Source organism: Maniola jurtina, chromosome 12, assembly GCF_905333055.1.
Source record: "Maniola jurtina chromosome 12, ilManJurt1.1, whole genome shotgun sequence".
NCBI classification, from domain to species: Eukaryota; Metazoa; Arthropoda; class Insecta; order Lepidoptera; family Nymphalidae; genus Maniola; species Maniola jurtina.
In genome coordinates this window covers 9391697-9417118 of record NC_060040.1, presented here as the reverse complement: position 1 = coordinate 9417118, position 25422 = coordinate 9391697, and the positions used below count along the sequence as shown (strand labels likewise).

Sequence of the window (25422 nt, the reverse complement as noted above, 5' to 3'; positions counted from 1 at the left end):
TGCCATTATGTCGATCAATGGCCTTCCTTACTCAGGTATGGGCACCCAGTCACTAGTCAGGTTTTTCAACATTCGCATTGGAATTCATAGTAAAGATAGGGTTTGTTTTGGGACCGTCAAAACGTGTAGATTTAGAAAATGTTATTTATAATTTTTTCGTTTAACTATATAGACTAGATACATTGTTGAAGTACAGATCGAAACTCCTCAATCCTAATGCCAAAGGGTACCTACTGTACTCTTACCCCTTTAGGGGTTTAGGAAATGTCGTTTCTGTTGTAATAAAAACTTACACTGAAAAGCTTAAAATAAAAATTATTTTCGAAAACCCGACTTTAGACACCACATAAAACTATTTTTTATTTTTGTTTTTAGCTTTCGTCGTTTATGTTTTTGAAAAGAAGTTTTATACTCGTCTTCATACTATTGTGCAATATCATTTTTAAATTCCCGCCCATGCACCTAACTCAAGGTTGGATGCGGCTCGAATCTATCTACGAGTATGTTTCTCTTTAAAAAGAAACTATCCCTAAAAAGTATGAGAAACTATAGCTATTCCATACTATACTAGACTGAACTGCATTTTTTTTTCGCTTTGCTCGAAAATGATCGGCTTGAAGCATGCTTAAAGCTTGTATTGGCATGGCCACTAAGAGAAAAGTCGACATGTCCATAGCTGGACATAGGTCTCTTATTGTAGCGACTTCCACACACCACGGTCGTGCACCGCCTGAATCCAGTAGCTCCCTGGCATATCTACATATCAACACCTTGGGATATCTATCGGTTTTTCGAACTATGCCTTGCCCATTGCCAGTTCAGCGTTGTAACCCGTTGAGCTACATCGGTTACTCTGTTTCTTCTACGGATTTCCTCATTTCTGATTTGATCACGTAGGGAAACTGCGAGCATTGTTCTCCCCAGTGTCTACTGGGTGACCCTGAGCTTTCCTCAGTCAATAGTTAGCGACTATGTCTCGGATCCATATTATAATTTCATCACTGGCAACACGCATAATTATTACACACACACGTTCAGTGTATCGTCCTGACAAGGACTAATATCCTCTTCCTCTATCAAGTATCAGCTTCATATCATATTGGATTCGGTAGATCGTCGCACTAGAAGACTCGGCGACGAAACGCTAGTCAATTCAAAACTGCAAAGTTCAGCGCAAAGCAATAAAAACATAAACAAAGTTGGATTTCGGGGAGTGTGCCAATAATTTTTTGACCTAGTCCTACCTTTCTCCCATCGCGATCGGACCGAAGGGCATCGTCAAGGTCGCACTATTACGAACATGTACGAAGTGGTTACTTCCTCATTCCTAATTTAAACCTAAGCTATGGAATTAACGCTCTTCCGGTATCCGTTTTTACAGTTTTCTCTATTTTCCATGGGAGACGCAGAAAATTTGCATTTTATTATGAAACGAACATTCATCGTCGTCGTGGTGTCGTCTTCAACCAATAGGTAGACGTCTTCTGCTGTACATCTCTTATATCTAACTAGATGATACCCGCGACTTCGTCCGGAGCGGAGAACTCCGCTTTCCGGGATAAAAAGTTGCTTAGACGCGAGGTGCCTCTGTACCAAAGTTCATATGAATCGGTTAAACAGATCACATCGAAACACTTCAATTTTTTGAAATAAAAAGTAGCTTATGTCCATCCCCGGGATGAAAGCTAACTCAGCTTTCTAACTAATCAAAATCAGTTAAACTGTTGGGCCGTGAAAAGCTAGCAGACAGACAGACAGACACACTTTCGCATTTATGACATTAATATGGAAGTATGGATATGGATGACTTCCGCAATCCGCGGTCTTGACTCTTGCGCTACCTGTACCCAGTGGCTGCCTATAACTTGTTTAATCTCGTATGGCCACCTACTTAGTGGGGCGTCAGTCAACACTGTGGTTTCCAAAACCAATATTGGCGCACCTAGCTAAATTATGATTGGGTTAACTTTTCATATATTTTTTTTACATAAATCTATTTAGTGACATGCCAGGAGTATCTCATTCTATCGATATTAACAAATTTTATCCCTGTACCTAGAAAATTATTTAATCCTTATATGGAACTGTAAATGTGTACCCATTTACTTAATAGGTATGTAAATCAAAATATTAGTTTTATCAATAGTTTTCCCCTCCAATTTTAATACCTAATTTTAAATCAAGAGTGAAGAGGCATTTTTTAGGCAAGCGCTCCATCTTAGGCTGCATCATCACTTACCAGCAGGTGTGATTGTAGGCAAGCGCTAGTCTAAGAAGAACAAGCTCACTACTGAGCATAGGTCTCCTGTCAGAATGAGGAGGGATGAGGCCATAGTCCTCAACGCTGGCCAAGTACGGATCGCAGACTTTACACACCTTGGAGAACTCTGAGGCATGAAGCTTTCCTCGCGATGTTTAACTTCACCCGCTAAAGAACTTACCTAACTGATATTTAATGCTTAAAAAGAACATAACTTTGAAAAGTTAGAGGTGCGTGCCCGGGTCGAATCTCGGACCTCCAAATAGGAGACCGACGTTTTGACCATGGCTATCACCGCTTGTTTTACACACACACTACAGACCTACACACTGTAAAAATTGTGCGAGTCGGACTTACACACGAAGGGTTCTGTACCATCGTCCTACGCACCTAACACTTTTATGTAGAACACTGCAATTTAATGTGATTTAGTAAATTAATTTTTTCGTGAACACATTTTAATTCTTTTTTTGTGATGTAATCACAAATTCATGGTTTTTCTAATTTCTTTAATTGTGCTATAAAACCTACCTACTTGCCAAATGTTTCTAGGTCAACGGAAAGTACCCTATATATTTTCTTGACAGACACGACAGACGGACTGACGGATAGACAGACGAACAGACAGAAAACAAAGCTAGCATAGCATAAGGGTTCCTTTTTCCTTTTGAGGTACAGGACTCTAAAAATATACAAAATATTTTTATGTTCCTACTTGTCGTGTAAACATAATTCCACCATAAACATTAATTTCATGTTTTGGTTGCCAAGACTCACACGCTTTCACTGTTAAAAAGTTATATGATCTCTAGTAGAGCCAAGCTCTACTAGAGACCTGTCTCTAGACCTTAGACTATATACTTTATATAGCTCTTTTAAGTGACTATATCACATTTATAACAATAACACTGAACTCAAGCTAAACTTTGAAATTACTTACGTGATCCATAAACAAAACATATCTGCATTAACACTAACAAAGAATAAGTTACGGGCTTCATGGAGATTTTGATGACAAAGTCTAATGGCTGTAGGTATACTTTAAATTACCAAGTATTAGATTAACTTCTTCTTTTATATAAGCAACCAGAAACTCTAATAAACCTGTCTCACAAGGAACCTTTCTCTATAAATTTAGGTACTTACAAAAGGTTAAGTAATGCCTAAAATCAATTGAAAAAAAAAAACACAAACGATGAATTATGCATTTAATTACACATACCTAATACAGCACCTTTTTTCATCTCATGAATCTAAACTGATTAGACAGGTACCCTAAAAAGCATTTTTATAATCTCAATCATAAGATGTTATAGGAAGTCTGTACGAAGTTTAGCTAGAACTTCTACATCCTATTGCGTGCTAATATTACTAATACAATCTTTTCACTATCGGTTTTACCATGCAAAAAAAAACTTGCATTAATTACTACACTACACAAAAGATTCAGAATAATAAGTTTCAGTAAGTATGTATTCAATGTACTGTAAACAATGTATGTAATGTAAACAATTTAGTAAATTTTGTAGTTTACATTGCTTATGTAAAATATTTGCAAGTGTAGTGACACTAAAATAAATTGTAAAATCTATGCTAACCTACATTTGAGCAAAAAAAAGATTATGATTATGATTATACTAATATTATAAAGAGTCAAAGTTTGTAAGTTTGTTTGTAGAGGGTAATCTCTGGAACTACTTAACCGATTTTGAAAATTCTTTCACCAGTAGAAAGCTACATGAGAGAGAGTAGGGATCTCTAATTTTATTTTCGAAAAAATTTGAGATCCCTAGGGAATTGTAATAAGCTACCCGTGCGAAGCCGGGGCGGGTCGATAATGTATAATAAGGCCGTCAAGGTAATGAAGAAAAGTAAAAATAATACCATTATATTTTATTGAATATCATAATATGACACAGATACATAGAATTTAAAAGAAGGACATGAAAAGACTTAGTGTTATTATGAAATTAAAGCGAACGAGAATAACTATATACAATTTTGTTCCAGCAGTAAGGTTTAGGTAGGTAAGTATCGCTGTCCCTGGATTTAAATCCTAATAATAATAATCCTAATAGTAAGCCTCGATAGCTCAACGGTTGAGGAGCGGACTGAATTCCGAAAGGTCGGCGGTTCAAACCCGTTGCACTTTTGTCGTAACCACTCCTGGCACAAGCTTTACGCTTAATTGGAGGGGAAAGGGGAGTATTAGTCATGATTAGCATGGTTAGTATTCTTTATTAAAAAAAATCCCGAGGATGCCCAAGAAAGCGCTGGCTGAAGGACATCGTGAAGCCTTGAAACACCTACTGCGTAAGTCGGATGCTCAAGACTGGCCAAAGTGGGCAGCCAAATGTAGGAAAGCAGACCCCACTTAAGTGAGAAAACGCTAAGTCAAAGAAGAAGAAGTTATTGGTAGGTAGATACATTTTTCCCAAATGTTTTTTTTAGTATTCCACCAAAGACTTAAGAGGTATCAAACGAAAATAATTCTTATATGCCTTTGCCATGTTATCGATGAGATTCGATATGACACTTCTACCATATAGCGTCGTTACAAATTTCCAATGTTGATTGAGAAGGGTGTGCATCAGTTCACCTGAAATCATGTTAAAGGATGTTATTACAAATTTTTATTACTTTTTAAATGGTTACCTAATGAAATAGTACGTCCTAATTTATCTAAATAAAATTGAGGTGACTACATAATGTTATTAATGGACGGCAATGAATTTGGATGCAGTCTATTACCTTCTGATCACATACATACATCATGTCTTTCTTGAAAACTTTCAGGTATGCAGATTTCCTTACGATGTTTTCCTTCACTTCCTTTCGGGTGTGCGGATGTGCCAAGCGTCGCCTGCCATACCCCAATTGCCATCTCAACCTGTCGCATACTTATAATTTACTTACTCCGCTCTATGTCTCCGTTATAAAGGTTGTCAAAACGAAATTGTCCGTTATCTTTAATATTGTATCGGAAATTGTAATTCGATGCCTCTATAAATTCTACACCATTTGCACTTTTCAAGATGTCGTATGGTATAAATAATTCTACTTCCAGGTTCTCTGAAATAAAAATAGGCGTTTATTAAAGACATATTATTTTTGCAACCCCATTATGCCTACTGATATGATATTTGGTGTTAGGTAAAAACAGCTCTGGAGGGGATGTGTCTATGCATACGTTGACTGACGAACCAATCGCGCGGCGGAAGAGACACCCTTATTATCGTGCCTTAATTTTATTCTTACCACCAACGACTCAATAGATCATTATCAGAGGAATCAGTTACAAGGTATTTTTAAATAAATCCTTTCCCATTTTAGGTATTAAAACCTTAGACAATTCGACTCTTGTTTTGATTATTCTTTGCAAGACGTAAGTCTTTACAAAAAATTAAGCACCTACCCTTGTTTTTACAAAACAATTATTCTGGGAAAAAAGTCATGTCAAAAATACAAACTTACTCAATGACGCCCAGTATTCACCCTCCCCGTTTATCGGTTGAAAAAACACTGATCCGTTAGCTTTATATAAACCAGTATAAAGGAGGTCTGTACGAAATACTACATGAGCCAGGCTCAGATTTGAGAATGACCTGAAAAAAATAAGCGATTTTAATAAACACCATTTTAATAACACGCTTTCATTTATTTATAACGATTATTACTTGAGGAGTTCCTATAATCACCTTCCGGTTCCATCATGAGACTCTGGACATCATCTAGGTCTACATTACTTATCAGAAAAATGTAACGAGCCCAAACACGATAGTTATGATGAATAGGTACTTGAGGATTTCTCCACCATGAGAGTGTCTCCGTGGTCAATCAAATACGTCTTCAAACAGCTCAATCAGTTGGGAGGAACTGGTCTATATAATTCGGTTGCAAGATTTTACTACGCGGCAGGTTTAAATAAAAGCTTCACGCACAACAGACGGAAACGTTTAAGTGCGGAAACCAGCCCAGAGAGAAGAAGAAGAAAAGCTTGTAAAAGTGAAAACTAAAATGGACAGATTTCAAAATTTAAACAGATAGACCGTGTGTATTTTATTTATAAATACAAACCTCAACTCGTCTATAATCAAGTTTCTTAGCCCGTGGACTGTCGTGTTTTTGATTTCAAACAACAAATCATCTTGTTCTATCCGAATATAGTCTGTTTCCAATGGATCTAGTCCCACAGCCGCCAGTCCAGGAATGCTCGGAATATACCCAGAGCCAATGTTTTGAGCTAATGCAGTCACGCACGTAGTATCCCAAATAAAACAACGAAACGGACTTGTCAGAACTGTTGAAGATGAAATTATATAAATAATAATACGGTCACAGTTCACGACAGTTTATGGAACTTGTGAGAGTAAACTAGAGAGAGGGAACTCTCGTCACACTCTTGTCAGAGAGAACTAGAGTGAGGTAACTGAATCGACAATGTGTCTAATATTAGGCAATGGGTGACGTGAAATCAAAGAAAAATAAGCGATTCATAGGCTACCTAGCGCCAAATGTAGGAACATTTAAAACCTGCCAGTGACATCGTAGCCTCGCGTAAACTGTGCTCTCGGTTTGTTCCTGAATCGACGATATGTCAAATGTTAGGCTGTGACGTGAAAGTAAAGAAAAAAATAGGGCTACCTTACATAATTATACCAAGTGATGTAAACATTGGGAGTGATGGGACGAGGTATTGTTAGGATGTATCTATGACTATAATAATTACGGTTGCTAATTATAAGAACCTTATAAGGAAGCTCAGAGTAACTCAGCGAGCGATGGAGAAGCTATGAATATAATAGAATTCAATATATTTTTATTCAACTAAACTTTCACAAGCGCTTTTGAATCGTCAAAATAATTTGCCACTATGTATGGGAGCTTATATACTTGGAGTTACTCTACGTGATAGAATCATAAATGAGGAAATCCGTCGGAGAACCAGAGTAACCGACACAGCTCAGCGGTTGGCGAAGCTGAAGTGGCAATGGGAAGAGCACATAGTTCGAAAAACCTATAGACATTGGGGTCCCAAGGTGCTGGAATGGTGCCCTTGCACCGGAAACCGCAGCATTGGAAGCCCCGCATGAGGCAAGTCGCAGGGAACCACTGGATATAAGCAGCGCCCCACCATAGCGTGTGGAAGTCCCTACAAGAGACCTACGTCTAGCTTGTTGGTTGATGATGATCATAATAATATAATCTACTAGCTGATACCCACGACTTCGTCCGCGTGGATGTAGGTTTTTTAAAATTCCCGTGGGAACTTTTTGATTTTCCGAGATAAAAAGTAGCCTATGTGCTAATCCAGGGTATAATCTATTGCCATTCTAAATTTCAGCCCAATCCGTCCAGTAGTTTTCGCGTGAAGGAGTAACAAACATACACACACCCACACACACACACACACATACAAACTTTCTCCTTTATAATATTAGTGTGATGACTATATATAACAAATAAAAACATATTCTCATTTGATGTACTTACACTGACTTGTGGGGTAAATGTATGCTATCTGTAGACCAATTAGCAGCAGCAATGCTATGTGCCTCATGATTGCTTTTAATCGTGAATATTTTTATGCAGTGGTATTTGGAGACTGCTGAACTTTATAATTTTACGTTCTATATATACTTAGTTGGAATTTAATATTTATAACATTTACCAAGTTTTCAAGTTCGAAAAACTGGCAAATAAAACAATTCTTAATTAATCGCAAGTTTTATAATGACAGGAATAAAACTAAGTGCTTATTAAGTTAATCTTATAATCTGAACCAGTATAATATTTATAGAATTAAGTAAGTGATAAATACCTACTCGTATGATACAATAGCGCTGAAATTCATAACATTTTAAAACTATCGAAATTATTCTAACTTTTGTAGAAAAGTTCTTATTTTTTTAATTCAAAAAATATTAATTTATGAACTACATAAAAATGTGAGCCATTCAAAAATTCAAAATTCAAAATGTTTTTATTCAATTAAACTTTTACAAGTGCTTTTGAATCGTCAAAAAAATCTAGACCACTGGTTCGGAATAATGCCGTTCCTACCGAGAAGAACCAGCAAGAAACTCGGCGGTTGCTCTTTTCAAGTACATATTCAATTTACAATAATATGCCATTCATTGCCATATGTTCGATCATGGAACAATTTTATTTTTATTTTATCTTGTGTTTATTGAGTTAAATACCCGCCATTCGTCCGCGTAGGTTTGTGTTTCTTAACAATCCGGTGGGAACTCTAGAATTATAAAAAAAATAGCCTAAATCCGTCTCCGAGATGCAAGCTATCTCTGCACTTACTAAACAGATGATACCTATCCGTGACTCTTTCGGCGTGGATTTAGTTTTTTTAAATCCTGTGGGAACTCTTTGATTTTCCGGGATAAAATAGCCTATGGTCCCTGTTTTGTATTTTTTTAAAGAAGATTTGCCATGTTTATCATGATTAATAATACGATAGTAGGTAAGTATGACAATAGTTTACCAGGTGGGGTTTGACCCGCCAACCTTTCGGATTTCAGTCCGCACCTTTAATTAACCGTTGAGCTATTGAGGCTATAGATTAGATTTAGTTGTAGGAAATGAAGAATTGTATGCTAATAGTTGAGAGTATGATGTAAAATGATTCGTGGTGGTGCCTGGCCTGTCTATATATCGAAAGCACCGAAAAGAACCAAATTTCTAGGTCTAAGACCTAAACCTGCGTATCATATACGCGGGATGCGTCCATGATGCGAATCTGTGCGTGTACACCTACGCAACTGCAGTGGTAGTCGCGTGTGCATAGCGCCATAGGTGATCGCCTCGCGGTTGACGTTCCCGCTTAGTAGTGGGTTTGGTCGCGCAGGTGTGGATGATTCTTTTAGATTTTGCATTTGTAAGTGTTCTGTTTATCATAAAGCCATTGGAAATTTTCAGGAAAAGTATAAATTATTCTGATTTTCCACCCAACCGAAGCTAGGATAGTTTAGATAGTAAGATATATTTTATTACTTTCAAAGGATATAAATTAAACAAACATTGTTTGTTTTAAGTTTATTGCAGTAAAAAAAAAGATAATAAACAGTAATGCTATGAGCCTATGACTAATAAAACTACCTACCACAGAACAGGAAATCAGCTTATCCATTACCTACCTTATCTTTAATAAAGAATTTATTGATTTAATTTTTAATTGCTCAGTAAGTACCGCAAAGTATAATTAAACTCACGGATGACGCTTCCAAAATCAATGCTACTCACGACACTGCTTCAGGGCCGTTTTAGGTTGAAAAAGTGGGGAGCATCCTAGATTGCCTCTTAACAGCTCGTTCACACAGGCAGCGTAAGCGTAGACGTAGCGCGTACCATTGCGTTGTAATGTATAGAACTGTATGAGACATGGCATACCGCTTGCATGGCGATAACGTGCGCGTAAACGTAATGCGTGCAGTTATACTGTCTACGGATTCACGTGCGTCACTACGCGCGTGTCACGTGTGAATCGGCCTTTAACATGTCGTGTGTAGGGTCATTCCATGTCGTTTCCTACGAGCAGATCGCCTCCTAAATCGGCCGAAAGAAGCAGATATACATTCGATATAAGCGGCAGACCCATGTGTAGGGACCACCCTAGATTGCTCCAACATAGCTGCCATTTTATTATCTTCTATATTATTATCTATAGTAATACTTACTTTACAATAACGCCAGATAATAAAATAAAAACAACACCTAGGTAGGTAAGCAAGCTTTATTTTTATGCATATAAAAATACATTTGCGTTAAACGTTAATTATTATAATTTACTCTCATTCCAATGCAATTGCGTCAGCAGATATAATTATTATTACATAGGTACCTCATTTCTTACATAAATTTTTCAAAATTATCATACTCGCGAAAAATTCATAAAACTGTTGTCCGTTTTTGGTAGAAAAGATTTGCACAAAAAATGTTTAATATTTATAAATTTTTATTTAAATAAGTGGCAAGAACTTATATTGAAATTGACAATCTTTACTTGAAAGGGTCCAGTTAGCTCTAGTATCGACTAATTTGTGAGTTATAGTCGATACTAGAGCTAATTTCTTAAACTGGACTTCTTAATCAAGTAAAGATTTTTATATTTACATATACCTGTGAGGATGATACTGCTAAATTAAAGTGCCATAAGCCTACTTTGTCGTATTAGTTTACAAATTGCGAAAAACCAAATTTTTGAATTTCGCGGGCAGACCCGTCGCTTGCCCCTTAGGAGGGCAGATTATGCCTCGCCAATGCTTAAAATTTTAGTCTGAAATGGACATTAAAAAACCATATTTTTTCATCAATGCATCATATTTATTTTAATACAAAGCCAACTCATCCAAGGGATGTGAACGCATGAAAATTTTAACCGCTTCAAAGATTTTGCTGGTGATTTTTGTTTGGAAAGATTTCCCAAAGTTAGCCTTCATTATCATCCAACTTTCACTAACTATTTGATGAAAGACTTCACCTGAAATAATTAAGATGAAATAAATACCCAATTAAAAGCATAAAACATAATATATACCTACTTATATGTAAATTTTTAGTACCTAGGTAAATTAGTAAGTAGGTATACCTAGTTTCAGAATCATTTTAACTGAGTTTTTAATATGATAAGTGAAAAGGTCACGTTACACTTTAGAGGTGATAAGTAGGTAGATGATAGCCCCTTTTTTGTATTATTGTTATTTTTAAACATTATAATTGATATTATGTACAGTAAAAGCAATACAAGTAGGTAGACTTAGATTAAAAATCCAGTGGTAGATAACTGGATAGTCAAATGCAACTTCAGATAGGACTGCTTGTTTGGGATCACCGTAATAACTTACTCTTTTTCTTGTCACCGTTGTATAGATTATCAAAGTAAGCTTCAATACCATCGATTGTTTCATATCCGTAATAATACTTTTTTAAATCCATAATGTCTTTTCCATGGTCATCTTTTACAATATCAAACATGAATAAAATCTCCATTATCATATTCTCTGAAACATTGTAACTCAGTATAGATAATATTTCCCGCACAGTTGGCTAATTTCTAACAGAGATTGGCCGCCGTGGCCTAAATTCGATCGGGAAGACATCATTATTATTACCTATGTAAATACCACGTTGCTGTGATGGCCTAGTGGTTAGAACGTCCGCCTCCTAATCGGAGGTCGGGGGTTCGATCCCGGGCACGCACCACTAACATTTCAGTTATGTGCGTTTTAAGCAATTAAATATCACTTGCTTTAACGGTGAAGGAAAACATCGTGAGGAAACCTGCATGCCTGGGAGTTCTCCATGTTCTCAAAGGTGTGTGAAGTCTGCCAATCCGCATTGGGCCAGCGTGGTAGACTATGGCCTAACCCTTCTCATTCTGAGAGGAGACCCGTACTCAGTAGTGGGGCGGAAATGGGTTGATCATCATGAAATATGAAATACCACGTTAGGACGTCCACTAGCAAGAAAACTTGCTAAAGTTAGCTCTGGTAAATCAGTTGTAATAGGTATGTAAACACACACGCAAAATTGCGGAAGTTAGGTGCGTTTCAATGTGAAACTTGTAAAATAGACACTGACAGCTGACTTCTCCAAGGCTTTTGGTTGTAAACGCTTATTTCACCTTATTGCTCAACCAATAAGTCATACAAAAAGCGGACTTCAACCTCGAAAACCTTATAGTATCCCAGTCACCATTATAGTAAAAGGCTATTGACACTAAGCATTGGATGATATTATATCGGATAACGTGAACAACGTACAATATTATTATTATATTTCATTATTACTGGTATACTTTTCTCTCACGCCCGTTTGCAAAACTAGCTGATACCCGCGACTTCGTTCGCGTGGATGTAGGTTTTTTAAAATTCCCGTGGGAACTCTTTGATTTTCCGGGATAAAAAGTAGCCTATGTGCTAATCCAGGGTATAATCTATCTCCATTTTAAATTTCAGCCCAATCCGTCCAGTATTTTTTGCGTGAAGGAGTAACAAACATACACACACACACACACACATACAAACTTTCTCCTTTATAATATTAGTGTGACCTTTATAATATTAGTGTGATAACAAAAGCCAAAAAGGTAATATTTAATACACTTACATACATAAAATTAAATAAACTTACTTTCACGTTACATAAATACATAGTGGCACCGGGCGGAGGATTACACCCCGGCAGGGGAGACTAAACTTCCGGGGGTCAGGGTGACAGGTTGAGAAATCGGCGGACTATCCTAGCCGAGTCTTATCTAGCAAGACCGTTTTTTGCATCCTGGCTGCGAGCGACAACCATGGAACCTCAATCGCCTCAGATGGTGAGTGAGGCTGATTGGGATCAACCCATTCGCAGAAATGACGATTGGAATGGTTTCTGTGGACTCTACATGCCACATGTCGGAAACCTCATGAGCCAGATGCATTTTTTCTCTCTTGATCTGGTTCTCGTCATATGGAACTTTTAAATTTAACAACATAACATAAATATACAATGAAAAAGTTAACATTGAATTTAAGGTAATTGCTATTTGACAAATCGCAAAAATGCTGTACTTTGAAGTAAATTGTTTATTTTTCTAAAGCATTAACAGCTATTAAATACATGCAATTAAAAACTTCAGTTTGTGAAGATTATAAGGGCCTTTTTTAATTTAGTATACATTATCCCAATAATAAAAAAAAACCAAGTTGAAAACATTGCTGTTCGCAACTTGTTCTGTAAAAGTTTTCTTTAACATCTTGATACTTTGAAGCCAACCTCCAGAAAATGATATGTTTAGGTTTAGCAATCAATTTTAACTGTTAGTTTTATACTAAATGTTTTTCGTTTCTTAAATAATCTAAAACTAACCAAAAAACTTCCTGTGCTATTTATTTTCTTGCAGGCGCTCTATGGAATTCAGTGTCCACTGGACTGTCATGGCGGAAGGACTGTGCGCGTCATTTCGTCGCAAAATATTATTTAAAATGAATATAAGCTTATTATTTTTGAATGAAAGTTGTGTTTATAATCGTTGAAAAATAAAATAGGGATTTTTTCATTTCTAAATGAAGCCTGCTTATATACTAAATTTTATTCTAAAGTTACGGTTTTACCAGGTAAATACTCGGAGGTTGTCATAGATTATGATGACAGATAGTAAGTGTTCTAAATAGGTATTATACCTATGTTAGGAGATAGCGCGCCTCGTTCCGGGTGCCGTGTTCCGAAATGGATTTCGTAGTAGTGCAAGTTTGGTGCAAGCCCCACATGACGGAGGGGTATGCGTCAGGCATTTCCTGTGTACAAAAAAAAGACCTATATTTCGGATCCATATTTCATCACTGACAATATGCACTATTCAAAGACTGTTCTTCAAGCATTGAGGAATTTTGGACAGAGACATCTCGAAGGTTCCCGAAGGCTGCCTGAGTTAGATTTGTCGGCTAGCTAGCTTTTTTCGAAATTGGACTTACTTAGCTGGATTGTGTGTTAGAGATTTCTTATGAGATATTATATGTACATAATATAACCATCATAAGGAAGCTCAGATTCATGCTGCGGGCAATGGGGAGAGCCTAAAGGTTGGAACGCCATTTCGGCGGCCGTGTTTCCTGCCATATATACCATAGATACCTGCAAGCCAAGAGTGAATAGGCATCTTCCAGGTAAGCGTGCTCCAACTTGGACCTCATCATTGCTTTCTTTAAAGCATGATTGTCGTCAAGCGCAAGCGCAAAGATTCAGGCGGCGCAAACCCGTAGCATGTGGAAGACCCTATTAAAGACCTATGTTCACTGTGGACGTCTGTCGGTTGATGTTGATGATTATGTCTTTAGTGCAAGTAGTTCAGTAGTTTCAGAGTTTATCGATAACAAACAAACAAACCTTTCCTCTTCATAATATATGTACTTAGTAGCGCAAACTTGGAAAAAATCTCGTGGAAACTCTTTGATTTTCCGAGATAAATGTCATTTTACCTGGCAGCCCTAATCAATTTTATCACTGATAATAATAACTAATTCATAACCGTTAAAACTAAGAGTCAAAATCTCGTTTTTCTAGTCGAGTTCCGTAGGCTCTTTGAACCCACCGCATTATTATCCCAAGAAAACCTACCATTAGATGTAGGAATAATGGAAAGAGGTCACAACCCTCAGCAATAAAGAATACGATGCGGAGAGAGATGTCACTCTCAAGGTCTTTAAATGTATCCATGCAAAAAACCACGTCGACTGGTTGCTCCGTTGCAGCGTGATTGAATATTAAACCAACAAACACACTTTCGCATTTGAAATATGGCCAGTGATTATAAGAAACAGTTTAAATCTCTCTCTGCTCTCCGAGAGACGTTAGGCAAAGTGAACACGAATTATGACACTTCTGTGTTCTTATACAAGCTTAGGTCTCTCAATTTTGTCAATTAATGTCAAATTTCTTTCTCAGATCAAAACCTAGTAAGTGGTTTAAATTCAAGAGAAGTTTAGGCCGTAGTCTTCAACAAGAAACTCGGCGGTTGCTCTTTTCAAAGATTTGATATACAATATTAAATTGCTTAAAACGCACATAACTGAAAAGTTAGTAGTGCGTGATTCCAGGATCGAACCCCCGACCTTCGATTAGGAGGCGGACGTTCTAACCACTAGGCTATGACAGTTTTTAAATTAAAGGGGTTTAAATATTTTAGTGTGAAGACTGGCCTACACATTTATTCATTAGATGTGCATCACTTTCTTTTTTAGGGTTCCGTACCTCAAAATGAAAAACGGAGCTCTTAAAGGATCACTTCGTTGTCTGTCCATTTGTCCGTCCGTCCGTCAAGAAAACCTATACAGTACTTCCCGTTGATCTAGAATCACGAAATTTGTTCTCGGATTTATTCCTTTACTTGGGCTATGAGAGTTGAGACCTATCTACCTGCCCATAATTCTAGGTTAACGGGAAATACCCTATCGGTTTTCTTGACAGACACGACAGACGGACAGACGGACAGAAAGACAGACAACAAAGTGATCCTATAAGGGTCCCGTGTTTCCTTTTGAGATATGGAACCTTAAAAACATTATGTAAGTATGCAAAGTATTTCCCTTGCAAGCCATATTTAACAGTTGACATGTAGAGGTCATTGACTTTTCCTATCTTACTTTTAAGTTTTAATGCATCATTAAGTATTTACTGTTTTGACATGGTATTTAGATAATGGGTGATATTTATTTTATTTTATCTAATTCCTTTGAAAAACTTAGTAAGGCGCATTAATCTATAAAAAACCTAGCCAGTTCATAGACTTACTATGTTTTAAAATGGTCAAAGCGACTTACTAGCTTTTAATTTTACTTTAATGTGGGTGTCCTTACAATACAACGGGACATACTATGAAAGTTAGGCTTATGACATAAAACGATTTTCGGAAAAATGACATTTACTTTGTTTTGATATGGGGCGGTCGATATAATTAGGTACTAGGGTAAAGGCTCAAGTAAATGAACAGATTGGACGTTTTTACATGTATTAAGAGCTGGAATAAAAAACCGGCTGATATACCTTTTTTAAATATTTTCTTACAAATTCTTACACTTTTTTCAATTTCAATTTCAAAACCGTGTTCCGTTCAAACCGTTCAAAAGTGCGTGTGCGTGCGTCCATGTGTGTGTGTGAGTGTGTGTGAGTATATACTTGTCTGTATGTTTGTACGAGTGTTTGTTAGTGTGGTATTGCGTTGTATAACCACATGTGTAGCGAACAGAGTCAAAGCTTCATACAAGCGCGCTACGATAGGTACACTACTACAAGCTTGAGGCGCGTGTGTGCGTGAGCACAGGCGCTACGTCGCGTACGGAGAGAAATCGGTTTATATCGGCTCGGCCTGTGCTCAAGCTCAGGGGCTGCAGTACACGTCGCGCGTCGTGTTTTCATTTAATTTAATGTTAATGATAATAATTTAAATAGTGTTTAAAATCTATTTTCTTGAACTGTCATAGATTTTGTTCAAAATCAATATCTGAGGATCCCTAGGATCACAAAACAGGATATTGTTACCAAATTTAAAAAAATCGACGCCATTTTGAAATTCTTTGTTAATTGACCGATTTCGTTCAAAATCGATATTTAGAGCTCCCTGGGATCACAAAATAAGAAACTGTTACCAAAATTTAAAAAAGTCGACGCCATTTTGAAATTCTTTGTAAATTGACCGATTTCGTTCAAAATCGATATTTAGAGCTCCCTGGGATCACGAAATAAGAAACTGTTACCAAAATTTAAAAAAGTCGACGCCATTTTGAAATTCTTTGTTAATTGACCGATTTCGTTCAAAATCGATATTTAGAGCTCCCTGGGATCACGAAATAAGAAACTGTTACCAAAATTTAAAAAAGTCGACGCCATTTTGAAATTCTTTGTAAATTGACCGATTTCGTTCAAAATCGATATTTAGAGCTCCCTGGGATCACGAAATAAGAAACTGTTACCAAAATTTAAAAAAGTCGACGCCATTTTGAAATTCTTTGTTAATTGACCGATTTCGTTCAAAATCGATATTTAGAGCTCCCTGGGATCACGAAATAAGAAACTGTTACCAAAATTTAAAAAAGTCGACGCCATTTTGAAATTCTTTGTTAATTGACCGATTTCGTTCAAAATCGATATTTAGAGCTCCCTGGGATCACGAAATAAGAAACTGTTACCAAAATTTAAAAAAGTCGACGCCATTTTGAAATTCTTTGTTAATTGACCGATTTCGTTCAAAATCGATATTTAGAGCTCCCTGCGATCACAAAATAAGAAACTGTTACCAAAATTTAAAAAAGTCGACGCCATTTTGAAATTCTTTGTTAATTGACCGATTTCGTTCAAAATCGATATTTAGAGCTCCCTGGGATCACAAAATAAGAAACTGTTATCAAAATTTTAAAAAGTCGACGCCATTTTGAAATTCTTTGTTAATTGACCGATTTCGTTCAAAATCGATATTTAGAGCTCCCTGCGATCACAAAATAAGAAACTGTTACCAAAATTTAAAAAAGTCGACGCCATTTTGAAATTCTTTGTTAATTGACCGATTTCGTTCAAAATCGATATTTAGAGCTCCCTGGGATCACAAAATAAGAAACTGTTACCAAAATTTAAAAAAGTCGACGCCATTTTGAAATTCTTTGTTAATTGACCGATTTTGTTCAAAATCGATATTTAGAGCTCCCTGGGATCACAAAATAGGAACCTGTAACCAAAATTTAAAAAAGTTGGCACCATTTATAATTCTTTCTAAATTGACTGATTTCGTTCAAAATCGATATTTAGATCTATCGATCGATATTTAAAGATCGATATTTAAACTAGGCAATCACAACAAAAACAAACTTTACCATCTTGTTGAACAAATAACTATTGTTAATTAAATTGTATCCTCCAGTGCCAGCCCTACCAAAATAGTTATAAATTTTGCTCGCTTCTTAGAAGCTTTGCCTCTGTTTGCTACTCTATGGTATAACACCATGTTAGTAAATCTTAGTATATTTTTAACCGACTTTAAAAAAAGGAAGAGGTTCTGAATTCGTTGGTATCTTTTTTTTTATGTATGTTCCCCGATTACTCAAAGACGCCTGGACCGATTTGGATTTTTGTTTTGTTTGATAGGGTATACTTTGCAAGTGGTCCCATATAAATTTGGTAAAGATCTGATGAATATCTTTGAAGATGGAGAACAGAACTCCTCAATGGATAAGAGCAAATTCAATTTTTTTTTTAATGTATGTTCACCGATTGCTCAAAGACGCCTGGACCGATCTGGATTTTTTTTTTTTTGAAAAGCTAGGTATACTTTGCAGGTGGTCCCATATAAATTTGATGAAGTTCTGATGAATATCTTCTGAGATGGAGAACAGAACTCCTCAATGGATAGGAGCAAATTGCTCGCGATCAGTGTAATTGCTTAGTAAACAGTAGGGTTTTAGCTGGGCATGGCATATTATTATAGTACAGTGGGGCCACTAAAAATTTTGAAATAAAAAATTTTCAAAATAAAAATAAAACCGACTTCAAAAACCACAATAACTTAAATTATTTTTTATTTTTTAGTGTTTGTGATTTTGAAGTCGGTTTTATTTTTCTTTTGAATTTTTTTTATATTTATTCTGGTATTCTGCTTTCTTGGATATGGATCCCTCTTGGGTATCCCCATTTCTCTCTGTCTTTGGTACTATCAAGCTAATTTTCTCTCGCGATTTGCACAATAGCATTAGACCAACGCGTCTTCGGTCTACCTACCTGTCTTTCTTTCATCTGTAAAAATCGATACAATATGACCATTTGCATTTCAGTTTTAGGGCATGTCTCAAGGTGTCTGTAGGCTTTGTCTTTTTTCTTATGTCTTCAATTCTCACTTTGAATATTTTTTGCTTAATTTATGCACCTTGCCATCGCCCTTTAGCAAGTCACTATTTCTTTTTATATTCTTTGTCTGGACCCATGTTTGGCTGGCATAGGTAAGGCATGGCAGGATGCATGTATCTATAACGGATCTTTTAAGATGTACTGGGTAAGCTCCTTTCATTCTTTCCTTTTGTGCCCAGTAAAACAAGCATACTCGGGCTACTTTGAGAACCCATTAGCAGCTAACAGCAAGGCCTGGACTCAAATTTTTATATGTGGAAGCTGTATTTCCTCGTTGCGTTTATGAGCAAATAAGAATAGTTAACTACTTTTACTAAAAAAAAAATTTATAATTTGGCGCAAACCATCTAAACACCATGATGATTATTATTTCTGCATTGTGAATATTACCAGAAGAAACAGCAAAAAAAATTGTTCCAAGCGGCTCTATTGTAACTTGCAGTCTTCTAAAACAGGTTTTATTTATTATTATTATGTAAAATAGTTTTTGATTTATCGCGCAAAATGTAGAAAAAAATATATAATAAGTCAAAAACTGAAAATCTGACATTTTTTTTAAAATTCCAAGGCGAAAATATACTTAAGAATTTATTAATAGGAATCGAGAGTTTATGCACTAGATAGAGTTCGTTCATTCACTGAAATTCCCAGTTCATTTACTGGCAATTTATCCTTTTGTTAAATAAAATAATTTATAATAATTAATACCACGCATTTTTTTGCGTTTTTGATATTTAAATAATTTAAGAGTGTATACCTACTGTGTATAGACACAGATAAAAAAAAATATAAAAATTATATATAGAACGATATATCTTAATTTTAGGTCAAAGTCAGGGTAGTCCTTATTCGTTCATGTACTGGATCTTTTACCCTCCTACGTCAAAATACTAAAAGTCCGCGTAAATTTCGCAGATTGAAATGTCTGCTTGATTAATTGTCAATAGAGGGTCATGACATGTCAAAATTGCTAGTTTGAAGGGGAAATCGTCAATGTCATTCGCATAGGTTTTCCTCTTAATTAAAATTACATCACAACTTAAAACAAACAAATTATACCTCCCTATATATTTTCACAAAAAATTTTGCAGGATCTGACCTATGAGGTCAGCCCATGATACTATGATAATACCTTCTGTAAAGTTTTAGGTGAATTCCGATAGACTTGCAGTGATTCGAAGCATTCTGTAGTAAGTTAACAAAACTTGATCTCCAATAGTTACGTTCAAGTTTAAAGTGAACTCAGACCGAGTCAAAGCGAATCCCGTCGCGCGCGTCCTTTCTTAAGGCCCGATTCGCACGGGAGCTTTTTTAACGTCCGTTAAAAAAGCGTTAAAATAGAACAAATGCATTCCCAAGTATCTGTTCACATGTCAACGATTTTTTAACGCTCATTTTGTATTATCAGCACAACGCCGGGGTTTAACGCTCGTGCAAATTAGGGCTAAATGTAATAAAGTAAACGAAACTTGATCTCCACTACATACCTACCATACAATTTAAAGTGCAGAAATTAAATAGAGATACGAATACACGAATCGAAAGTCAATACTCATATTTTATTTGGTTTTGTCTGGTTGAATCCTTTCCTCAGAAAAATCGACATTATAGTGATAACTTTACAACATTTACGAAAAAATGCGTCGTAGCCACGTTATAGGTAACTCTCACGCGTATGCCTTGAGCCTAAGGGTGTAGGGCCTTATTTAGAGTATTTTACTATTATTTCATCAAATACTGCAATAAAACTTACTTAGTTTTAACTCCCCCCTCCCTGTTCCATAAACAGGAAAAACAGATAAAACTACACCGTCCATAACATAGTTAAATTCCATTTTCAAATTAGTGTGAAACAAAAGCCGTATAGTTTTTAGGTCCATATTTATCCTGTAAATTAAAAGTAGGTATATTACAAAGTTAAGGGTGAATCAGGTAAAGAAAGATAGATTACATTTGAGAAGACGTTCAAAAATAAAGAAAGATTTGCGGAAGAAGGGCAAAAGTATCTACTTAAATGAAGAATCAAAACCCACAAAGGGTTGAAGCGCCAAGGAAAGTTATACTTAGTAACAGTCACGATGAAAGAAATCGGATCTTAAACCTGCGCAGTAGGTGATTTATTGTTCTATATTTTGATGGTACAAAGTGAGGCCTACACTGCCGCGCGATCAGTTCCTCATTTAATATGATTAACAGTACTAACGCACCGGTCCATCCCCTTCACTGACTCTTCGAGCTCTTTTTACATCTCTTTTCTTCGCTTCTTAGATCTTTTTAGATCTTTTCTTTTCTTTTTACAGGTCAACTGGGCTACAAGTTTGCTGCTATTCTACTATCGCGTAGCACATTCGCAGCTACTTAATTTGAATGCACCTTAGGGTTGATTTAACTTAGACCGAACCTAGCAGTAAACGGAACACGGTTGAAAGGATTATGTTATGCTATTGCCTCCGGATACAAAAATATTAACAACATTCCATGGCTAAATTAATGAGTTCGTCCGTAGTAGCACAACATAAGTAAACTTACTTGAGATCATCAATAACAGCATCTTTCAATCCTCCCACCATCACATTGGACCAATTGAAACGTAAGTTATCAACATCATTTATAACGTTGCCCACAGCCAGTTTGTCCATTTTTTGAATACCAATTTCAGGAAAGCCCTCAACGAATCTTTGTACAGTATTTTGTGCTTGTGCCGTCAAACATTTGGAATCGGAGAGCAAGCATTTTGTGCCTGTTTGAGTGTCTATAAATAGTAGGGGTTTAAAGAAGACAGACATTAAGTTCAAAAAACCGAACAAGTGCGAATCAGACTCCTCGACGAGGGTTCCTTACTCGGGTAAATTATCCGACATTTTGCACGATAAATCAAAAACTATTATGCATTAAAAAAACTTTTTTAAATGTACAGGTAAATCCCTTTAATATGATACCCCACTTGGTATAATTATCCTATAGACGGACGGACAGATGGGCAAACAGACAGCCATAACAAAATGATCCTACAAGGGTTCCGTTTTTCCTTTTGAGGTACGGACCCCTAAAAAAATACTGGGAAAACCACTGGGATCACTTCGAGCCACAGCACCATACTGAAACATATTGCAACTCATAGATAGGTGGTTGATTACTCAGGAGTCAAAACACTAGACTGGTTCAAAACTAACCAATATCAAAAGTAATAATTACCAATAAGTGTAAGAGATAGCCCAGTGGTTAACACTCGCGAGAGGTCAGTGATTCGATCCCGAGCAAGCACATAGGAGTTATGTACGTTTTGAGCATTTAAATAAGACTTGCTTTAACGAGAAGGAAAACATCGTGAGCCTGACATGACAAACCTGATTGCCTAAAAGCTCTCCATAAAGCTCTCTCAAAGGTGTGATGTGGCGTGATTGACAGACTTATCAGTACTTGGCCAGCGTGCTGGACTATACGCAAACCTTTCTCATTCTAAGAGGAGACCGGCGATGAATTAATCAATACATAAGTACTTTTATTTTCACTTACGTGTTCCTTGTATAAACTGTACAAATGCTACTAGATGTAAAAATATTACACCTGTTTCCTTCATCGTTTTAATAGAGATATACCTCCTACAAATGTTGTCTTTAAAAATATGAAGCTTCGACTGAATGGTCCGCCAAATTTAGTTCCATTATATAATAAATATGTGTAGGTACCTAAATGCATGAAGAATGCAAAACAATTATTGCAAAAGTCTTATCTTCAGAAGATAACGTATGGTACTATCGCGTAGCACATTCGCAGCTACTTAATTTGAAAGCACCTTAGGGTTGATTTAACTTAGACCGAACCTAGCAGTAAACGGATCACGGTTGAAAGGATTATGTTATGCTATTGCCTCTGAACACAAGAGTATTAACAACATTTCATGGCTAAATAAATGAGTCCGTCCGTAGTATCACAAAATAAGAAAACTTACTTGAGATCATCAATAACAGCATCTTTCAATCCTCCCACCATCACATTGGACCAATTGAAACGAAAGTTATCAACATTATTTATAACGTTGTCCACAGCCAGTTTGTCCATTTTTTGAATACCAATTTCGGGAAAGCCCTCAACGAATCTTTGTACAGTATTTTGTGCTTGTGTCGTCAAACATTTGGAATCGGAGAGCAAGCATTTTGTGCCTGTTTGAGTGTCTATAAATAGTAGGGTTTTAAAGAAAACAGACATTAAGTTCAAAAAACCGACCAAGTGCGAGTCAGACTCCTCGACGAGGGTTCCTTACTCGGGTATTTATCATTTTGCACGATAAATCGAAAACTATTATGCATTAAAAATACTTTTTTAAATGTACAGATAAATCCCTTTCATATGATACCCCACTTGGTATAATTATCCTATAGACGGACGGACAGGTGGGCAGACAGACAGCCATAACAAAATGATCCTACAGGGGTTCCGTTTTTCCTTTTGAGGTACGGACCCCTAAAAAAAATACTAGGAAAACCACTGGGATCACTTCGAGCCACGGCACCATACTGAAACATATTGCAACTCATAGATAGATGGTTAAGTTGATTACTCAGGAGTCAAAACACTAGACTGGTTCAAAACTAACCGATATCAAAAGTAATAATTACCAATAAGTGTAAGAGATAGCCCAGTGGTTAACACTCGCGAGAGGTCAGTGATTCGATCCCGAGCAAGCACATAGGAGTTATGTACGCTTTGAGCATTTAAATAAGACTTGCTTTAACGGGAAGGAAAACATCGTGAGCCTGACATGACAAACCTGATTGCCTAAAAGCTCTCCATAAAGCTCTCTCAAAGGTGTGATGTGGCGTGATTGAGAGACTTATCAGTACTTGGCCAGCGTGCTGGACTATAGGCAAACCTTTCTCATTCTAAGAGGAGACCGGCGATGAATTAATCAATACATAAGTACTTTTATTTTGACTTACGTGTTCCTTGTATAAACTGTACAGATGCTACTAGATGTAAAAATATTACACCTGTTTCCTTCATCGTTTTAATAGAGATATACCTCCTACAAATGTTGTCTTTAAAAATATGAAGCTTCGACTGAATGGTCCGCCAAATTTAGTTCCATTATATAATAAATATGTGTAGGTACCTAAATGCATGAAGAATGCAAAACAATTATTGCAAAAGTCTTATCTTCAGAAGATAACGTATGGTTTAACACTGGTACATAAAAACAACACTTTTTAATATAAATTACTGTAGACATCATTAACTCTGAGATTTTATCTCGTCAAAGCCAAGTTTTTGTAGAATTTTATTAGCCGTTTATCCAATGGAATTTCCCATTGGCAACGTTTCAGGAACATGACATGAACATTCCGAAATAGTTCTCAGATTTGGCATTATATTAATTTAAACAACATGCTAACTTTAAAAAGTTGTTAAGTCGGGTTTAATAATTACATATGACGAATTACTAATGATAGAATTGTATAGAAATTTTGCATTCATCATCCCATGTAGGCAGTGTATGTAATATGGCGTCGATTTGGATGTTTTTCTCTAAACTAAATTTAGAGTAGGTATCCGCATCTTTTTCTTATAAACATTGCTAAAAAAGGGCGGAAAATAAATTTAAAATTTAAATAATAAATTTTAGACACCTGAGGTCACCTTGACAGATCTAAATTAAATTACTTAGGTTTGTCTGTCCTTTTCTTATAACATTGACTTGAACATTGGTAAGAAAAATTCTAAAAAATTGCGCTCAGTGTTAGTACCTGTCTACGTTAATAGTATAGTTTTATGAATAGTATATCTACATATTGTAAAATTTGCTCTTTAAATAGAGTAGGTAACTGCGGTGTTTCATGTTTTTAACCCCCGACTCAAAAAGAAGGGTGTTATATAAGTTTGACGTATATATCTGTCTGTGGAATCGTGGCTCCTAAACTAATAAACCGATTTTAATTTAGTTTTTTGTTGTTGTTTGAAACGTGGCTTGATCGAGTGTTCTTAGCTATAATCCAAGAAAATCGGTTTAGCCGTTTGAAAGTTATCAGCTCTTTTCTAGTTACTCTAACCTTCACTTGTCGGGGGTGTTATAAATTTTTAATTTGCACTTGTCTATCTATCACTATGATCTATAAAATATATCTATATATTTACTTTTGCAATATTTTATAATATTATAGATAATGACAGAAACCAATTTTTATTTTGTAAGGTAGAGAAATAAGAGAAACAAACACCTATCATAATGTTTATGTTTTCCATTTATTTAAGTATAAGTAAGTATATTTTGAATAGGTAGGTATATTATGCAAGTATTATATTTTAATTTGGGCCTAGTTAGTATAGGGCAACTAGATCTAAAGGTTGTGAGTGCATAAAATTTCGGATCGCGTTGAAAATTTTATCATTACTCTTATCGAATAAGTATCGGCCATATTTCATTGTTAGAAGTTTCCAATTTTGTTGTAGCAATGTGTGCATTCTCCGGCCTGGAACAATATAGTATATTTTATTTTAGAACTTAGTTAATATTAACTTAATAAGAATAATCTAGATGATATTATTTGGAGCGAGAATCTAGGTTTTTAAAAAATCTTATAAGAACTCTTTTATTTTCCGGGATACAAAGTAGCTATGTCCGTTCGCTGGATGCAAGCTCTCTAAACCTTTCTTCAAAATCGGTCACACGACCCATTCATTTAAATATCCCGTGGGAACTCTTGATTTTCCGGGTCAAAAATAATCTATTCCATCCCCGGGATGCAAGCTGTCTATGTTCCTGTCAAAATCGGCTA

At 36.1% G+C, this 25422-nt stretch overlaps 1 protein-coding gene across 1 annotated transcript in view; it reads right to left on the bottom strand.

Moving 5' to 3' along the window:
* Positions 1-4707: 4707 nt before the first annotated feature.
* LOC123870487 overlaps positions 4708-25422 on the bottom strand; it is a 31718-nt gene continuing 11003 nt past the window's right edge. The window contains exons 8-9 of the mRNA XM_045913814.1: positions 5177-5332; positions 4708-4859 (exon numbers count right to left, since the gene is read on the bottom strand). Coding sequence (XP_045769770.1) covers positions 4708-4859; positions 5177-5332 — 308 coding nt within the window. The remainder of the gene's footprint in view (positions 4860-5176; positions 5333-25422) is intronic.